This window comes from Aptenodytes patagonicus, chromosome 1 (genome assembly GCF_965638725.1).
Source record: "Aptenodytes patagonicus chromosome 1, bAptPat1.pri.cur, whole genome shotgun sequence".
In the NCBI taxonomy this organism is placed as follows: domain Eukaryota; kingdom Metazoa; phylum Chordata; class Aves; order Sphenisciformes; family Spheniscidae; genus Aptenodytes; species Aptenodytes patagonicus.
This window is the reverse complement of record NC_134949.1, coordinates 146,212,055-146,227,691: the sequence shown is the minus strand read 5'-3', so window position 1 is coordinate 146,227,691 and position 15,637 is coordinate 146,212,055. Positions and strand designations below refer to the sequence as shown.

At 36.3% G+C, this 15,637-nt stretch overlaps 1 protein-coding gene across 3 annotated transcripts in view; it reads right to left on the bottom strand.

Moving 5' to 3' along the window:
• PUDP (pseudouridine 5'-phosphatase) overlaps positions 1-15,637 on the bottom strand; it is an 89,342-nt gene that overhangs the window by 52,584 nt on the left and 21,121 nt on the right. For all 3 annotated transcript variants that reach the window (XM_076358009.1, XM_076358025.1, XM_076358017.1), the window contains exon 2: positions 10,668-10,886. In XM_076358009.1, the coding sequence (XP_076214124.1) occupies positions 10,668-10,886 (219 nt within the window). The remainder of the gene's footprint in view (positions 1-10,667; positions 10,887-15,637) is intronic.

Below are 15,637 nucleotides of genomic sequence, written 5' to 3'. Positions count from 1 at the left end.
AACTTGAGAACAATTCTTTGTTTTCATCTTCCAACTGCATGAATTTTTATCCTACTTTTTCATGCCTGGCTGTACTAAAGTAATCTCATTCCCTTCCTCCTGATTCACTGTCATACTTATGTCTGGTCCCTGCTCCCTCAAAACATTGTTACTCCACATGTCCATTTAATCCTTTCCTTTGCCACCCCAGCATCTCCGATTTGCATTTCCCATGTGATCCAGCCTTTCTGCTCCATTACTCCATTTTGACAATTCTATAAACAACAATCTTATCTGCAATACATTTTTCCCAAGTATAGTCATGTCTTCATCCTGAAACATGTGAAGCTAAGTCCATATTAAATTAATGGAAATACTAAGATCTCTTAATGTAAAGCAGTAGCCTAAATGTCTCTGCTTTTTAAAATAAAATGCATTCATTCAAAGAAATTTATTCTAAATAATCTGCAACATTTAGCAAGGCTGGCATATCGTCTGTGTAGTAATATAAAGAAAAAGTCTAATGATTACACAAGTAAGAAGACTTTTCCTATCTCCTATGCCCTTGCTATGATATAGTTAGTTTTCTCTAAAGTTGTGCTCTTTTCAAATAGCTAATTTTCTTCAGTCCCACTGCATCACAGCTTCAGTTCATCTGTCACAGGCTATGTTTATTCTACGTTTCTATCGAAGGTAGCCAGCCATAGAAAAGCACTGTTGCAGAAAGGTTATTTCTTCAGGATTCTCTCTTATATTCCCCCAGCACATGTCATGATTTCAGTGTGTAAATGTGTGCGTGTGTGTTGACTTTCTCTTTTTGGCTTCCCTCGCTACAAGGGAGCTAAAATGCAGCTGTCCTTAATAGCTCCAGAGGGCAAAGATTTACATTATTCAGAAAATGCACTTTAATAAAAATATGCCATGTAAAAAATTATTATTTGCATATGTGTAAACATAGCAAGATATAGTAGAAAAAAAATACAAGGGGAAAATCAGCTTTGTGGAAAAAAATTAAATTGCATATGGAAGAATAGCAAGCATAACTTAACAAGCTCAAGACAGTAGCAGCTGAAAAATATTTTCATTCCAGGTTTGTTATTTCTTTGTAAAAGCTATAGATCAACAAAATTCATTTTTGTTTGCATCAATTACCACCAGTATAGCTTTAGACACTTTGCCACCACATCAAATTACTGACACAATTATTGTACTAATTCAGCATATAATTCTTCATTAGGAAGATAATATCTTTCTTAGTATCTTTCTTGTGCTTTTTTTACAGAAAACATCAACAGAAGGGAAGTGGGAAACCGCTTTAAAGATCTGTAAGAAACTTCCTGTGGCATATACTTTATCATTATATCCCCGATCACTACATAGATTTTTCAGTCAAATGAAACCTTCAGTTACATCAAAAACAACCAGTTAAAAACTCAATGGCTAGGAAGAAGTATGGTGAAATTTCCTGTGAACTCGCTAACTTCTAACTTACTTGTAGCTACCATGTAAGCGATAGAGGCCCATCCATCAAAGAGGGACCTATCTGCTAGGCTTCCTGGGACCATCCTCCACCCCTCCTACCGAAAACTTAGCCACATGCAGCAAGTTCTTTTTTTTTTTCTTTTAGCATCTTTGATTAAAAAAAAAAAAGAAAAATCAAAAGAAATAAGGATCTCTGTTTTTCCAGCATAAGGATACATTCCTAATGTGGTACACATGCAATAACAATCTTAGGCAGTACAACATCAATTCTTCAGGTAATCATAAAAAAAATCAGGAATAAATATCCCATATTGCTATGTTTTATTTCCAAATGTACTCTTTCAAACAATCAAAAAAGGTAAATACTGTTTCTTTCCTCTATCTCTAAATATTTTTAGAACAGACACAGATGCTTACGATATTCTAAATGTAATAGTTAAACACCGGTGAAAAATATGTGAAAAGAATTGTAAGCCAAGTTTAGTTACAGAAGCTGAAAAGAAAAAGGATCAACTTTAAATGTCAGCATCTTTACAACCCGAATAATCACAAATGTCAATGAAGTTAACAACTTTGGGAAAAGAAAAAGAAAACCAACTAAACCAACAGAAAGGAGTTATTTCTTCTGAGACCACAGGTGCATTTTCAAGAGATCAGCACCTTTGTTGTGAAAGTTGCAGAAAAACATATATAATATATACATATAATTCCTTTTTTTAAAAAAGGAAGTATTATTCCTCCATTAGACTTCCAATGTGGTGTTTGTTCTCTTTAGATTCAGCTGAAACCACGGTGACTAATACATTGGATCAATTGACAAACTAAAATTAAGACTTATACCGAACAACAAAACCCTTGGGCTAACTGTTGCATTTTCCTTTTCATTGACTAATACAAACATGTACAACAAGAGTTCAGGAAACCAAATAATGCTACACTAAAATGATCTAACAGTAGTCCCCATCTAATCATTCATATGCTATTACAACACTGTTTTCTACATGATTTTTTTTCAGTTATCACATTTTATACATTATGAAGTGAAAATTAACAAGACATAACTCCTGAGAGCTAATTGAAATTGATGGAAAACAAAGGGAATTTTTATTTTCCTTTTAGCTTTATACAAGCATGAGCTCTGTGTCATACAGAATACTTCAGAACGGTGAACAACACATACATTTTTGTTATGTTTTATTTGATATACTTTCAAATTTTCGTATCATCCCTTTTCTTCTGTTTGTCTACCACTGAACAGAACACTGTTCTTAACTTTTATCACTTCTGGAACTTCAGATTCAGACCTATTTCTTGTGAAATGCCTCCAGAAAAATAAGGAGATAATAAAAAGCTCTTGTATTTTTTTTTCTAATACAAGATTCCAACCAAACTTTTGTCTTACAAAGCATTTTTTCTTTTCTCTTTTCCTAAAGTGAAGTTTCTATGAATGTGTTACAGTAGACTATAAGAATGCTTTTCAGATAGAAAAGAAAGTGATCTCCATCACAAACTGGGCAAACATCTGAGGTAGGGAAGAGGATTATTCATGCCACTTCAGGACTGAACCATAATTTCAGTTTCCTCTGTTCACCAGTTGAATGATTTCTCATGTTCATATTTCTGCAGTCAATTCAATTGAAGGCATAACTACACCATCAGGCAGACAATCACACACTAAGCTCTGCCAGTACCTTAACCTGAAAATCCACTGTTTGATGGTCTTATAAGCATGGGCAAAGTCCTACAGTCTTACGGCTTCAGGAATACAGCTGGCTTGTGTACTGCCAGCACAGAGTGCAGGAAGAAGGTCACATAAATGCTGAGGCCTACACAGACAGTCCCACTGTCTTCTCTAATGTCTGTTTCAATCCTAGAAAGATGAGCATAAGCTATGTAAGAAAAAGCCCTTACAAAAATGAATGGAACTCCCCAAGGCCTCCTCTTAAGCAAAAGCATACATTGTAAACAGGACCACAAGAAGTTAGTATCCTAAGAAAATTAAGCTTCAAAATTACATTACAGGAGCTCCTGCCTGGCTGAGAAGGCCTCAAATAAACAAACAGTGGCATTTTCGGTGGCAAATCCTTTCATGAACGTCACAGTGTACCATACCTCTCTTGCATCTCTTTAGTACTTCCTTGGGTGCCACTTAGGTACTAATCACATCTAATTTCTAGTTAATAATATTTTAACCATTATGCAATCCCAGGAAGAGAAACAGGAAATCAGTGGGCAATAGAGAAGACTCTGTGTGTGTGTGTGTGTGATGTCTTTTTTTAAATTTGTTATTTGAAAGCTAACATGTTCTGCTAGGAAGAACATTTAGCAGACACATCCCCATTTTTCCCACCCTCAAACAAAACCCAATCAGCTCACAGGGGTTTCAGTTCTGCATCAACCATCATAGATAACATTCCTTTATAGTTTCCAACTAATTTAGCTACGGTGTTAACCAATTTAAGAACATTTTGAGCAAGCTGGAACAGAGAGACATCATATACATTAATACCTCATATTCTTCCAAATGAGTGTTGTCCTTATTCAAACAATTAGTGTCGGACATCTAATAATCAGAGAAATAGTATAACGTAGGATTACTTCGGTTCAAGATAGTAAATAATGAAAAAACCCACCCCAAAACAAACAAAACACCATAAATACAGCATATGCCTTATACTAATTAAATGCAAGCATCAAGTAGCCAATGAAATCAGGTTATATTGTGGAGTTTCCATAGATTCTGCCTGTTCATTTTCAGATTCAAGTGAAAGTTCAAGCTAAACTATTACAGAAAGCTAAAGGCTATGTGTACGGAAATGATAAAAGCTTCGGATAGACTTAAAATTATTATTTTGTGTCTTCCTCTTCATAGTTGCTTTTTTAGAAAGCAAACACTTGTGAACTCCCAAAAAAAACCCAAAATAGCAAATGGGTATTTTAAAACTGATATGAAGATGACTTTCTATGCCCAAAAGCTTCTCCACAGTTCAGTTAGTTTAATGAAGATATTACTTCTCATTTAAAACCTTCTCTCACATAGGCCTCAAATCATTACGATTATAGTAACAACATTACTGCTATCTACAACTGCTGTGTATCCTTTGACATAGTTTTGTGGACTACAGAAATACTTTAGAAAAAGTGAGTTATTTTAGACATTTTACTTATTAAATTGTCTTACATCCGTCCCCAGTTAGTTACTGGTTATTTGATTATTTATCCAGTTAAATTCCTGTGCTATTCTTATTTTTTGTATTTTGTAATCGCAATATGTAATTTGGTCTCCAGTTAATTTTAATTGTTGAAAAGATACTCATTCTCCTCACTTCAATAAGCTACACAGGCCACTCTCATTTGACAATTTAATCATGAGTACTACTAGTCACATTTATTTTATTGTCAACTGTAATTGTAAGCCAAAGGAACGATTCTTTCCTGAACCTTTTTGATAAGAAATGTGCTTCTTTGGAAAAATGGGGTGGGGTATTGAAACATGCCAGAAAGTTCTTTTTAATAGAGAAAAAACCCTGTATTTCATGGGCAACCAAATCTTTCCCTATGTATATTTTGTTGTATCTGTATATGCTTGAGTTTTCGGGGAGGGGAGGTGGGGGGGAAGGGGACAGTAGTTTATTTATTTATTTAATATGAGCTACTTAGTCTCATCCAAAAAATATTCATTTCTGTTTTCCTTTTTGTATCATGTTTGACTAGTCGTTTAATCTACTACCTCTTTTTATCCTGCTTCCCTTTTTCTTCATTAGTATATGTGCATGTTTTGTTTCTTTTTCCCTGCTATACTTTTAGAGCTCATCTACACTACGTAGCCCGTGCTAATATAATTATACTTGCTAAGTCTTTTAGCTGAGATGCAGCATATTCTGCAGAAGAATGACTACAGACTTTTTTAGAGAACGCTGTCTTGATCAACAGACTTTTGCCCCGTGCACTGAAATTTTTGTTGGAAGAACTATACTGGTCACCATGCTCTTTCTTCGCATAGCTTGCACACAAATTATGAGCCCAAATACAACTTCACACTCTTTTGGAGACTTTCAGCACTACCTCTAAGAAGATCTTTGTATACATCTATCACAGCGTTGCTCTTTATTCACCACTGCATAGATACAGTTAGCTTTCGACTCACACTAACGGCATGAGAACAGAGGACACCTGACCTCTGGGGCACCAAAATCAAGGCTCTTTAGACACCCATATTCAAGACCACTTCATTTTGGTGTAACGTTACACAAAACAAGCTGTCCGAGAGCATTCAGTGTGTATTTGGAAGAAAAGATTTACTGCTGAGAAAAAGACTAAAGGAAACCAAAGTGCTCCATGCTTTGTTTAAATTAACTGTGTACATGCATTATGCATGTCTTGATGATTTATGTTCAGTTGTGTACAAATGGAAATCTTAAGGATAAATATAGCCTCTGTATGAAAAGACTGCTCCTCTTTTTCAAATCATTTACAGTTCCCTACGTTCAATGTGATATCAGACCAAACTTAAAGCTCTTCCAAGATTTCATCACTCTTTTTAATCAAAGAAAAGCTAACATTACCACTCAGAGCTTTGCAAGTTGACCGGATTTCTAGCCAGTTCAATGATAATCCTTTAAGTTCATAAAAGCAAATCTACGGTAAAAACCTCAGCAGCCTCTGAACACTAAAAGCACCCAAAGAAAAAAAATTAAATAATCGCACTTAGAACAAGAAGCAGCTGTCTGTTCACTTAAGTCACAAACTGATTAAGAAATATTTTTTATGTAGTCTGGTGTGCTACAACAGTTGCAAGCCCATCAGCACAGTGCTATTTATTATCTATACTTGCTCGCAAACCTCAAGTGAAGTCAGCATTGCTGCTGTGAAGGTGACAGTGTGACAGAGGTGGCGCTATCCCCGCTTGGTGCAGTTGCCATGAATGCTTTAACCTGGTCAGCCCTGAAGTCAGGCAGTTGGACTAGATGATCATTGTAGGTCCCTTCCAACTGAAATAGTCTATTCTATTCTATTTCTGAATCTAATGAGACTATGGAAACATAACTCTCAGATCCACCTGTTTCTTTTTTGTTCTGAGACACTGTTTAAAAATGCTATCTGCAATGGTATGTTATCCTTTCACTGCGCTAGAAAAGTGGAGGTGGAAACTAATAACCTACTCCTTAATTTGGAAGGTAATTGGCTATTAATAAAGAATTTTATCTTCTCATCTTATTGCTCTCTGAAAGTACCAAAGATCCTTCTGGTGGCAGAGACTCCTTGTTCACCAAATCCATAATCTCATTTTAGTCTGGACATACTGACACATGCATGGCCATGGAAAAAATGTAAGTGCTAAATTTTACACAATTCAGAACCTCTGTCAACTGTGTTGCTGACTTCCTGGTAAAAGCATCTTTGGGTTGCAATCCTTTAGGACTTAATGCAAAAGCCAAATGTTTGAAACTAGCCAAACAGACAGCATCATTCCGAGTTTGCAGCTAATTGACTGATCTCTAGGGGTTACAGACTCACTGAGCCCAGCATGGACTCACTAGAGTTTCCTACCATTAAAACAATAATAGCAAGGAAAAGAAAAGACAATGTGGTAGGAAGTCTGTTTAACTGTTAAGGGCACAACATGAATCAAGGAAACAATAGCTAAGCAAACTAACTGCTGATTGAATGGAACTGTTCAAGAAAAAAAAATATGTATGACTTTAGAGTGAGTTGCCATTGGAACTTGAACTGTTTTTCTTTCTTCTCTTTTTGTGATTTCTGACTGGCTTCACTTGGTACTAAAACTGAGCTATGAAATTACCTCCTCATGCCTGCAAGAGATAGTCAACTGTACCTGAACTAGAAAATAGTTTGCAGATCACCTTCTGCACTGGCTGAACAGGAGCTGCAACAAAGAAATCCCAATTATCATGAAAACGACCCAGGAATGGAAAACATCTGAAAGGTATACACAACCACACAATCCTTAAGGATCTGTGCTTTGTGATGATGATGACCCAAAAAATAGAGACTGCTATGAAATAATGGCTTTAATTTCATAACCCTGGCATGATTCTAAAAACTACTGGCAGCTATGTAACTTGGAGTTAGGTTTTTCTGGCTCTGTGTATATTCTGGGTTTATGTTAAGCAAAAGCACACCTATACATGTATAAGTAAACGTACATATGCATAGTTTTCTTCTGCTCCACTTGTCACTCCTTATTCTTCTGACGATCCACTTCCCTGCAACGTAGTACTGCATTTGCAGAAACAGAAAGCCTACTATGTTACTCTTGCAGATAACAACGTCTGTACTCTGACAGAAATATTTAGAAAAGCAGCACAAGTGGCAGCCCTGTCATTTTGTCAACATTGTCTTGGATTAATTCCTTTCTCCACTGAATCAAAACTAGCCTTCCCTAAGATTCTTTCAGAACAAAAAAATAAATCTAACTGTGAAAAACTCTTAAATAGTTACCAGAAAATTCCATATTAGAAATGGATATATCCTCTTCATAGATGAAATCTGTATTTTGACCATAGCCTGATGTATTGAAGCTTGTCAGTCAGCTCAGCCATACTGAAATAGTCAAAATTCCATCTTCAACCACTAATGTGTTAGAACTGTTGTACATTACGTTCCATGGCTGTGATATAGCCTGTCAGGCAAAGAACTGCTTTGCCAATCATATATTCATACAACTTCCACACCATCCTTAACCATCACTGACATACCTGTCAATCACTTGATTAGGGAATTAACAGAGTTATCATCGCTGGCAAAAACATGTGCATAGCTCACTATGTCCAGAAACAAGTGCTGCTTTGCTTGAGTCACTTTTTCAAACATCGTTGGTCATCATTCAGCACTGCTCTCCACCAAACCAAACTTGAACCTTATTTTTTGTAAAAACTGTAGAAAATGATTGAAAAATAGAACCTCACCTGCCTATTAACTGTCAAAAGGTGGCCAGAGACTCAGCACATCAGAGTCATCTTATGCCATTAACAAATATGACAATTAACTTTCACTTTCCTGTATTTACCTGTAACTATCTGAAAGATCAGTTTAGTCAGAGAACATTGTAAACTCAAAATGTCACCACAGTCTTACATCTTACACACCACCTGCATGAAGTCCATTCTTACTTAAAGAACATTAAGAGGCTGTAGAATAAATCCACAAGTATTACATTAATAAATATCCTCAGAAGATACAAAAGGACAGAAGAAAAGTATCAAGACTAAAAAAATCTGGTTATCAGATTGAAGAACAGGTCAGTCCTTAAAGAAACTAAATAGTAAGTAGCTGGAGCCACTTCTTTCTAGATGATTAGCTGACATCAACCTGGTTTTCTCAAAATTCATGGCAATTCAGCTTGTATCTCATACGCTGCTACCAAGTAAAGTACAGATCCCACTACTTCAGTGACCAAGGCTGCCTTTGCTCCCCACAATGGCCAGTGAGCATGAAGTATTTAAATTCATGTCAATTCTGCTTTAGAAAATAGCCTGAACAAGGTTATCACATGTATTTAGTTGAGCTGAAAAGATAATCAGTTGAACAATTCTGGTGATGATAAAAATGTTTACTTGCTTGTCCCAGTAAGAATTTTGCTTGTTTCATCTGTAATAGCCCAGCTTCAGCAAGCCCAGAATTAACTTTCTGAAGGCAGGAACAGTGCAAAACTTCATGTTTCCTTCAGCTAATCTGTTCCATCACCTCTCTGCAACTCTCTTCAAGCCAGCTCAGCCACATTATCACAATCCTCAGCAGGCACAGAATATCCACTTAATGGCATCTATTACCTGTGCTGTTACATTACAGTGACTCTTCTCTGTGCCTCCTAACATTTCACCAGTCTGTCCATCTGGCATTTTCTAAGACCAGACTAGGGCTTTTTTGTTTGTCTTGCAAAAGACATAGCCGCAAAGTTAGTCCCAGAAGTCTGACATGAAAAATGAAAAAGACACCCCTCCATCTTTCTTGTTTTCCTGGAGAGTTTAACTAGGTTTACAGTTATAGGTGGATCTATAGGTGAGAAAGATGCAATTTGAAAAATCTTGCATATAAAAGACATCAGAGAGGTAACTAAATAAGTTGGCTGCACAAAATACTCAAGTTTCTAAGCTGCCTAAAAAAATTACACCTTTTATTTTTGCTGCTTGTTATTTATTCCTAACATATCACTTATTTTTAACTTTCATCCTCTTAATGCATTATGAAACTAGGTATAAAAAAGCATCTAAAAATTAAAACAGCATTAATGCACTGTAGAGATTATCAGAACAAACAAGTATACATTTAAAGAGAAAAAATTGTAACAGACTTGTTATAGCGATATGTAGTTACTTCACTTTTAATACTTTTTTTTATTCCTCCCCCTCTCCTCCCTCCTCCTGTTTTTTGGGTTTTTTTTTCCTTCATAAATTATTGATATTTGCTCCAGGAAGTTTAACATTGTACAACAAGTTAACAGCAATCCTAGCTTCAGGTATTGCTTGTCTTGCATGGCTGAGGATTCTTCTCTAAGCATTCCAGGTGTAAATGTAATGGAATATAAAAGTATGAGTTCACACCACAGGTAAGATTCATCCTCTCACTTATCTTGAGGTACCTGGTTTAAGCTACTCATTCGCGCTTCCTGCACAATCACTGGTAAAAGACATGTATCTTCAGAAGGTGATGGTACTTACCTGTCTTAGGATAACCTGAGAAACCCTCCCTCTCCATTGACACACAGCTGGCTCAAACACCATGCTTAAGTTTCAATGTTCAGGTTAGGTGAGATGAGTCCCAGCTGAAAGAATCCATGAGCTCATACATTTGCCTGCACATTTAAAAGTGTATTTGTGCTTAACAAAGTCGGACTATGCTCATAGCTGGAGAAAATTAACTTGCTGAGCTACACAGCCGCCAACAACAATTACAAAGAATGTCTGGTTTACAAAACAGAATTCATGCACATTTACCTAGTCTTTTTTCTTCTTTTAAAACATGTAGAAAAAAACCCTGTTCTCCAAGTAAACAAGAAAAAAAGGTTTCGGTACCCTTTAACAGGTAAATAACAGGTAGATTTGAGTAAAACTTGCTAAAACAAGAGTGATGAAACTGAATCTGTAAGAGAAACTGTTTTTGTGGAAGGCAGATTAAAAACTTCTACCTTGGTTAGCATTTAAGTAATTCCATAAACAGTTTCTAAATACTGAAGAAAAACATACCTGGCATCAATTCAGCAGTCGGGAATATCTTCTCCTGCTTCATTTTACTTTCATGTAATAACTCTTCTTTGGTTATGGGAAGATCTAGAACATCTCGAATAATCTGTGCCCCTTCTAGGGCTTTTTTACCCATAACCAAGGATTTCACATCCCAGGTGTAGGTCTTTCCAAAACGCCCACAGATCTCTTCGAACACTATTGTATAGAGATGCTCAGTATCTGCCAAAAAAAATTAAAAAAAAAGATTAAAACCATGTACAGCTAGCTGAGCAGCCAATCTTACAACGAGGACCACATAAATGGTCACAGAGTGAACTACTGGGAGCCAGAGGACATATCAAAGTGGACAAAACTGCCTCCCTTTATTTGCAGAAGGGAAGCCAGACTTCTAAAATCACCTCAGAAGTACCTAGGTTTTTCAAGCTGTCACTTCTCTGTTAAGAAAAGATTACTGAGAGTCACAACAAAGAACTATCTGGACCTGCTCTTTCATCACTTTTCTTTACTATACAGGTTAGCAAGCAGTGTCTTAATTAAAATACTCTATTTATTCTTTGCATGAGAAAGAAAAGAAAGGAAGGAAATCTGGTACTTGGGGGATGTAATTACATATTCCATGTAAACTGGAAAAAAAAAAGATTTAATTATGTGTGTCTTTGAACAGAAGCTTCAGAGTGCCTTCAAAGACACTACAGTCATTATTATAGTGCTGCTGGCACCTCTGCATTTACATGTGATTACTCAAGCAGAACACACCCACTTGTATTTCCAGGGGGGTTTCTTGCAAGAGTAAACTTCAGGCTGAATTTTGCCAGTGAAACTATCAGCTTCTGTGTCAAAAGTGGTTTTAGTTTTCAAACAATTATTTTTTTTTAAAATACAAACAATTCTTCCTGTCTTTACCCCCAGACAAATCTTTGAAAAAGAAGGTCAATAACATTTAATTTAACACTAAAACGGGGAAGAAAAGTCCTTTCAACTCTTGGCTTCACTTCAGCAAAGATCTTGAACAGTGGCTTTTCTACCAGTCTGTTTATCTTTTTAAGTAGTCTCCTTTGAAATGCCAGCTACTGCTGTTAACCATGCTTTAATTTCCTTCTCATGCATGTCTTTGCCTTCTGTATCTCTAAAGGTATGTTTATTATTATCACTTTAGCAATGAAAGGCAAAAGCGAGGAAAGAAAGTAGTTGCTCTTATGAGATTTATTTAGAGAAATTAAGGACTTCACTTATCAACATGTCCTTTGCCATGTAAAAATATTTTTATAGGGATAATAAAATAGTGAAATTACTCATGCAGACATTGCCTCACTTTCTGAATATATAAGAAATATGCGACAGAGTTTAAACTTTAAGCTTTAACACAGATACTATGAAGAAGACAGACTGAAGAAAGAAGAGCAGAGCCCACGACTACAATATACGTGAAGATCTTCCCTGCAGTCTGACAAACGCTCGCCGCTTAACCACAGTAATCTGCTTGTCCCGAGATCAGCAGATGATTCCGATCTGAAATCAAATGCGAAACATAGGGGCCGTTTCCCATCATCGCACCTACCATCATGTGAACACACAGCAGTGCAGAAGACACGCTCTGCCGCCTGCCAGAACACTCTTCTTCATGCTCCCCTTCAGTAACTAGAAGGAATGCTGAGCCAAAAAATCAGCTAAAGACCCAGTGTACTTGTCTGGACTGCTTAACAGGGCAGCAAATGGTTCACAAAAACCTCTCAGCTTAAAAATGAAAGAAAAAAAAAAAGCACCTGAACTACTCTTTGCAAATGCTTCTTAAACAACAACACTTATGGAAAAAAGTTAGGAGTAATCCCGGAGACCCATAAAACACACAGGAAAGGTATCACAGCAGAAAGACAAGCAACTAGGCTTTGAAAAGTGTTAAGCTGGCTAACAGCAGGAAGGAAAAAAACAACAACAAAAAAATCCCCCAGTTTGCTTGATACTGCCAGGTGGTACTCTCTGCGGGATGAGAAGGTGAATTAAGAATACAGTGTTTAAAATTTCACAGTTCTCTCTTTCCTTTTTTTCTCATACACTAATTTTTCTTCTGTATCTCAGACTCACCAGGTGAAGGACATAAAATTCTTACCCTAAATTTAAAATTGAAACTGAAAATTAATCCTCATCCTATTAAGTAATACATAGCAAACTAAGCAGAAATAGAACAAAACAAGGAATCAAAAAGTATAATTGTAGAACATGAAAATTTTCCTACAGGTCTCTACAATAATTACATGTTAATCTATTTGAAAGTGAAAGACTCAACTGTATAGCTAAAGATACTCAATTTAATAGCCTCCTGCTTTGTAAATATCACATACCAGACTTGTGAACAGAATTTTATTTTTCTTCTAAAAGAAATGCTTAATAATGTCCCTATTGTAGACCTAAAAATAATCTGTTATGCAATGTTGCAGTTTGCCAACTGAAGAACACTCATGAACAAGTTTGAGTAAAATCTATTAAAACAGTTAATTGTTACCCTATTCTTATTGTGTTAGAATTTATTTTTCTCAGTGCTGAGAAACAAAAAAAACCACAAAACAAACAAACAAACAAAACCCCAAACTGGTCAACACACCACAACTGACCACTGCCTACATTTAATTTAAATGTAAGTTAGTCTCACATAGTACTCAAGTGTTTAAAGCAACATAAATGCTTAAACAAGCAGGATGTCAGAAAGCCTTCTTTCCTTCCCTCTCCTCGTTAATTATCCATCAAAAGAATTGGCTTACAAAACCTCCAACTTGTCTTTCAAAGAGATCACTTTCACTCTGCCTGAAGTCATAGCATGTGGACCCTGGACATAAACTTGGTTGCAATGAAAATTATCATCATCTCAAGATTCATGACCTCTTGTAAGATTCTACGTATTCATAATTCTTGAGAAACAATGTGATTTTAATTTTCATGATTGGATGACAAAAGCACAGATGTGTACATTTTACTGGCTCGAATAGACATGTTTCACTACAGCACATGAATAAAAACTGAAATCTGGGGAAAAAAATTACTCATATGAGCACACACACACACACACTGCAAAATATCCAGTCGGAATCTGAGGAGACTACTGCTGAAAAAGCTGCACTTCCTATATACATATATAACAGATAAGGACATACGTTCCTTTTGATTGAAGACAAAGGAAAATCTATATGTCCCCCTTATAATTAGACAGCAGTAAATAAATACCAAATAACGATACAACTTCAGATTTCTTATTCCCATGGAAATGGAGGAATCTCAAAAAAACTGCTTAACAAATACGAGGTAGGCTAGCTTTTTCGCCATTGTAACAAGAAATAAACCACAGCACAACTGATTGATCAGAGTTTAAGTATAGCAAAGAATCATAACTTCAAACCACTATAAATCAGCGATACAGTAAGAAATTAAATCTCATGTACACACATAAATATAACATATCAATGAAATAAAACAAGCAAAAGGAATTAGAAGTTCAATTCAAGTGCCTAATTATAGGCATCTACTGGTATCTTAGACACCCTGGTATGTCCAAGACATCCACACACAGCTGCCATTAAAAAAAGTAATCTGGGCGAGACTCACACCTTACCGCATGAGCAGCCGGATGCCCTACAGCATCCCAAGTGGTAATAGACACATACATTTCAGCAAGTGAATCCAGCCCAACTGCTAGCTCCCATCAGGAATACAAGCTGAGAACACAGCGGGACACAGGTGGCAGTGGCCTGTTCTAACAGGGGGAAGAAAAAGCAAGACTTCGTCGTTCCTGCAATTTGCAGTAAATGTACAACCTCAGCTTCATTCTCTTCGGCCTTTCAAAATACTCATCATCATTCTAGCTCTCATCCCTTGATATATCTTTTACATGGACATTATCACCACGACGTACTGTCCATCCACTCACTACATTTCACTGGGAGTGAGTGATATTCATTCCCTAGCCACATATCATATCATCTTCTAGTCATTTTTATAGCAACCCTTCTTCCATATAAAAAGCACAGTCAACTCCACTGGTGCTGTTTACAGTGTGTAAAAGCCAGTCATAATAAATACAAATAAAGTTACAAGAATGACAGAGGCACTAGATTACTCAATTTGTGATCTGGCACAAAAATCTGCTGACACGTATTCAGAAAAAACCTAGAGGTCACTTGGCATCAGACCACAGTGCATAACTGGAGTGTATGTTCTGCTCAAATCACTGCAGAGTCAGAATTAGAAGTGCAGATCTACCTAGGTTGGGGGCTACAGCAAGCATCAGCAAGCATGCAGTATCTAAACCTCAGCTTTGTCAATCACTTACTTACGCATGAAGACAGCCTAAAACAGAAGATTATGACTTCATGAATGAATATGGAACTTGGATTTTTTTTAGAAGGTTATACACCTTCCGAATTTATTAAAATTATTTTATTGTAATTCTAAAATAATCTCTAGTTTATCAAGGAGACGAGGTTAGTAGGCATGAAAACTCATCTTAGCCATAGCTCATCTTAACCATTGGTTCCGAGTTCTTCTTTGTTTGAATAACCCATCCCATCTTTGCATCAAGCTTCCCAGATGAAATACACCTATGATTTATCCTTCTGCTAGGAGTCTGAACAGAATTTTAATTGTATATATTCAATATATTCCAGTAAGTCAAAATCAGATCCTGGACACCTAAACTCTGCAAGATTTTTATTTTGATGGGGAATAGAGACATGGTTAAAAGGAAAAATTTTAATTCAAGCAATAGGTTTCTTGTGTCCATACCTGAGGCAGATTTCTGTCCATATGTAGAAGAGAACCATTTCCAATATTCAATTTAGCCATATTCAAACACAATTAGTCATTTTTACCAAGATTTTGGCCCAAGATTGAGAGAATCTCCTTAGATTTCGTCACCATCAATACTGAATGAACACCCAGATGACTGATTTTGCCTTCCTATCAGTCTTTCACAATATTCCTTT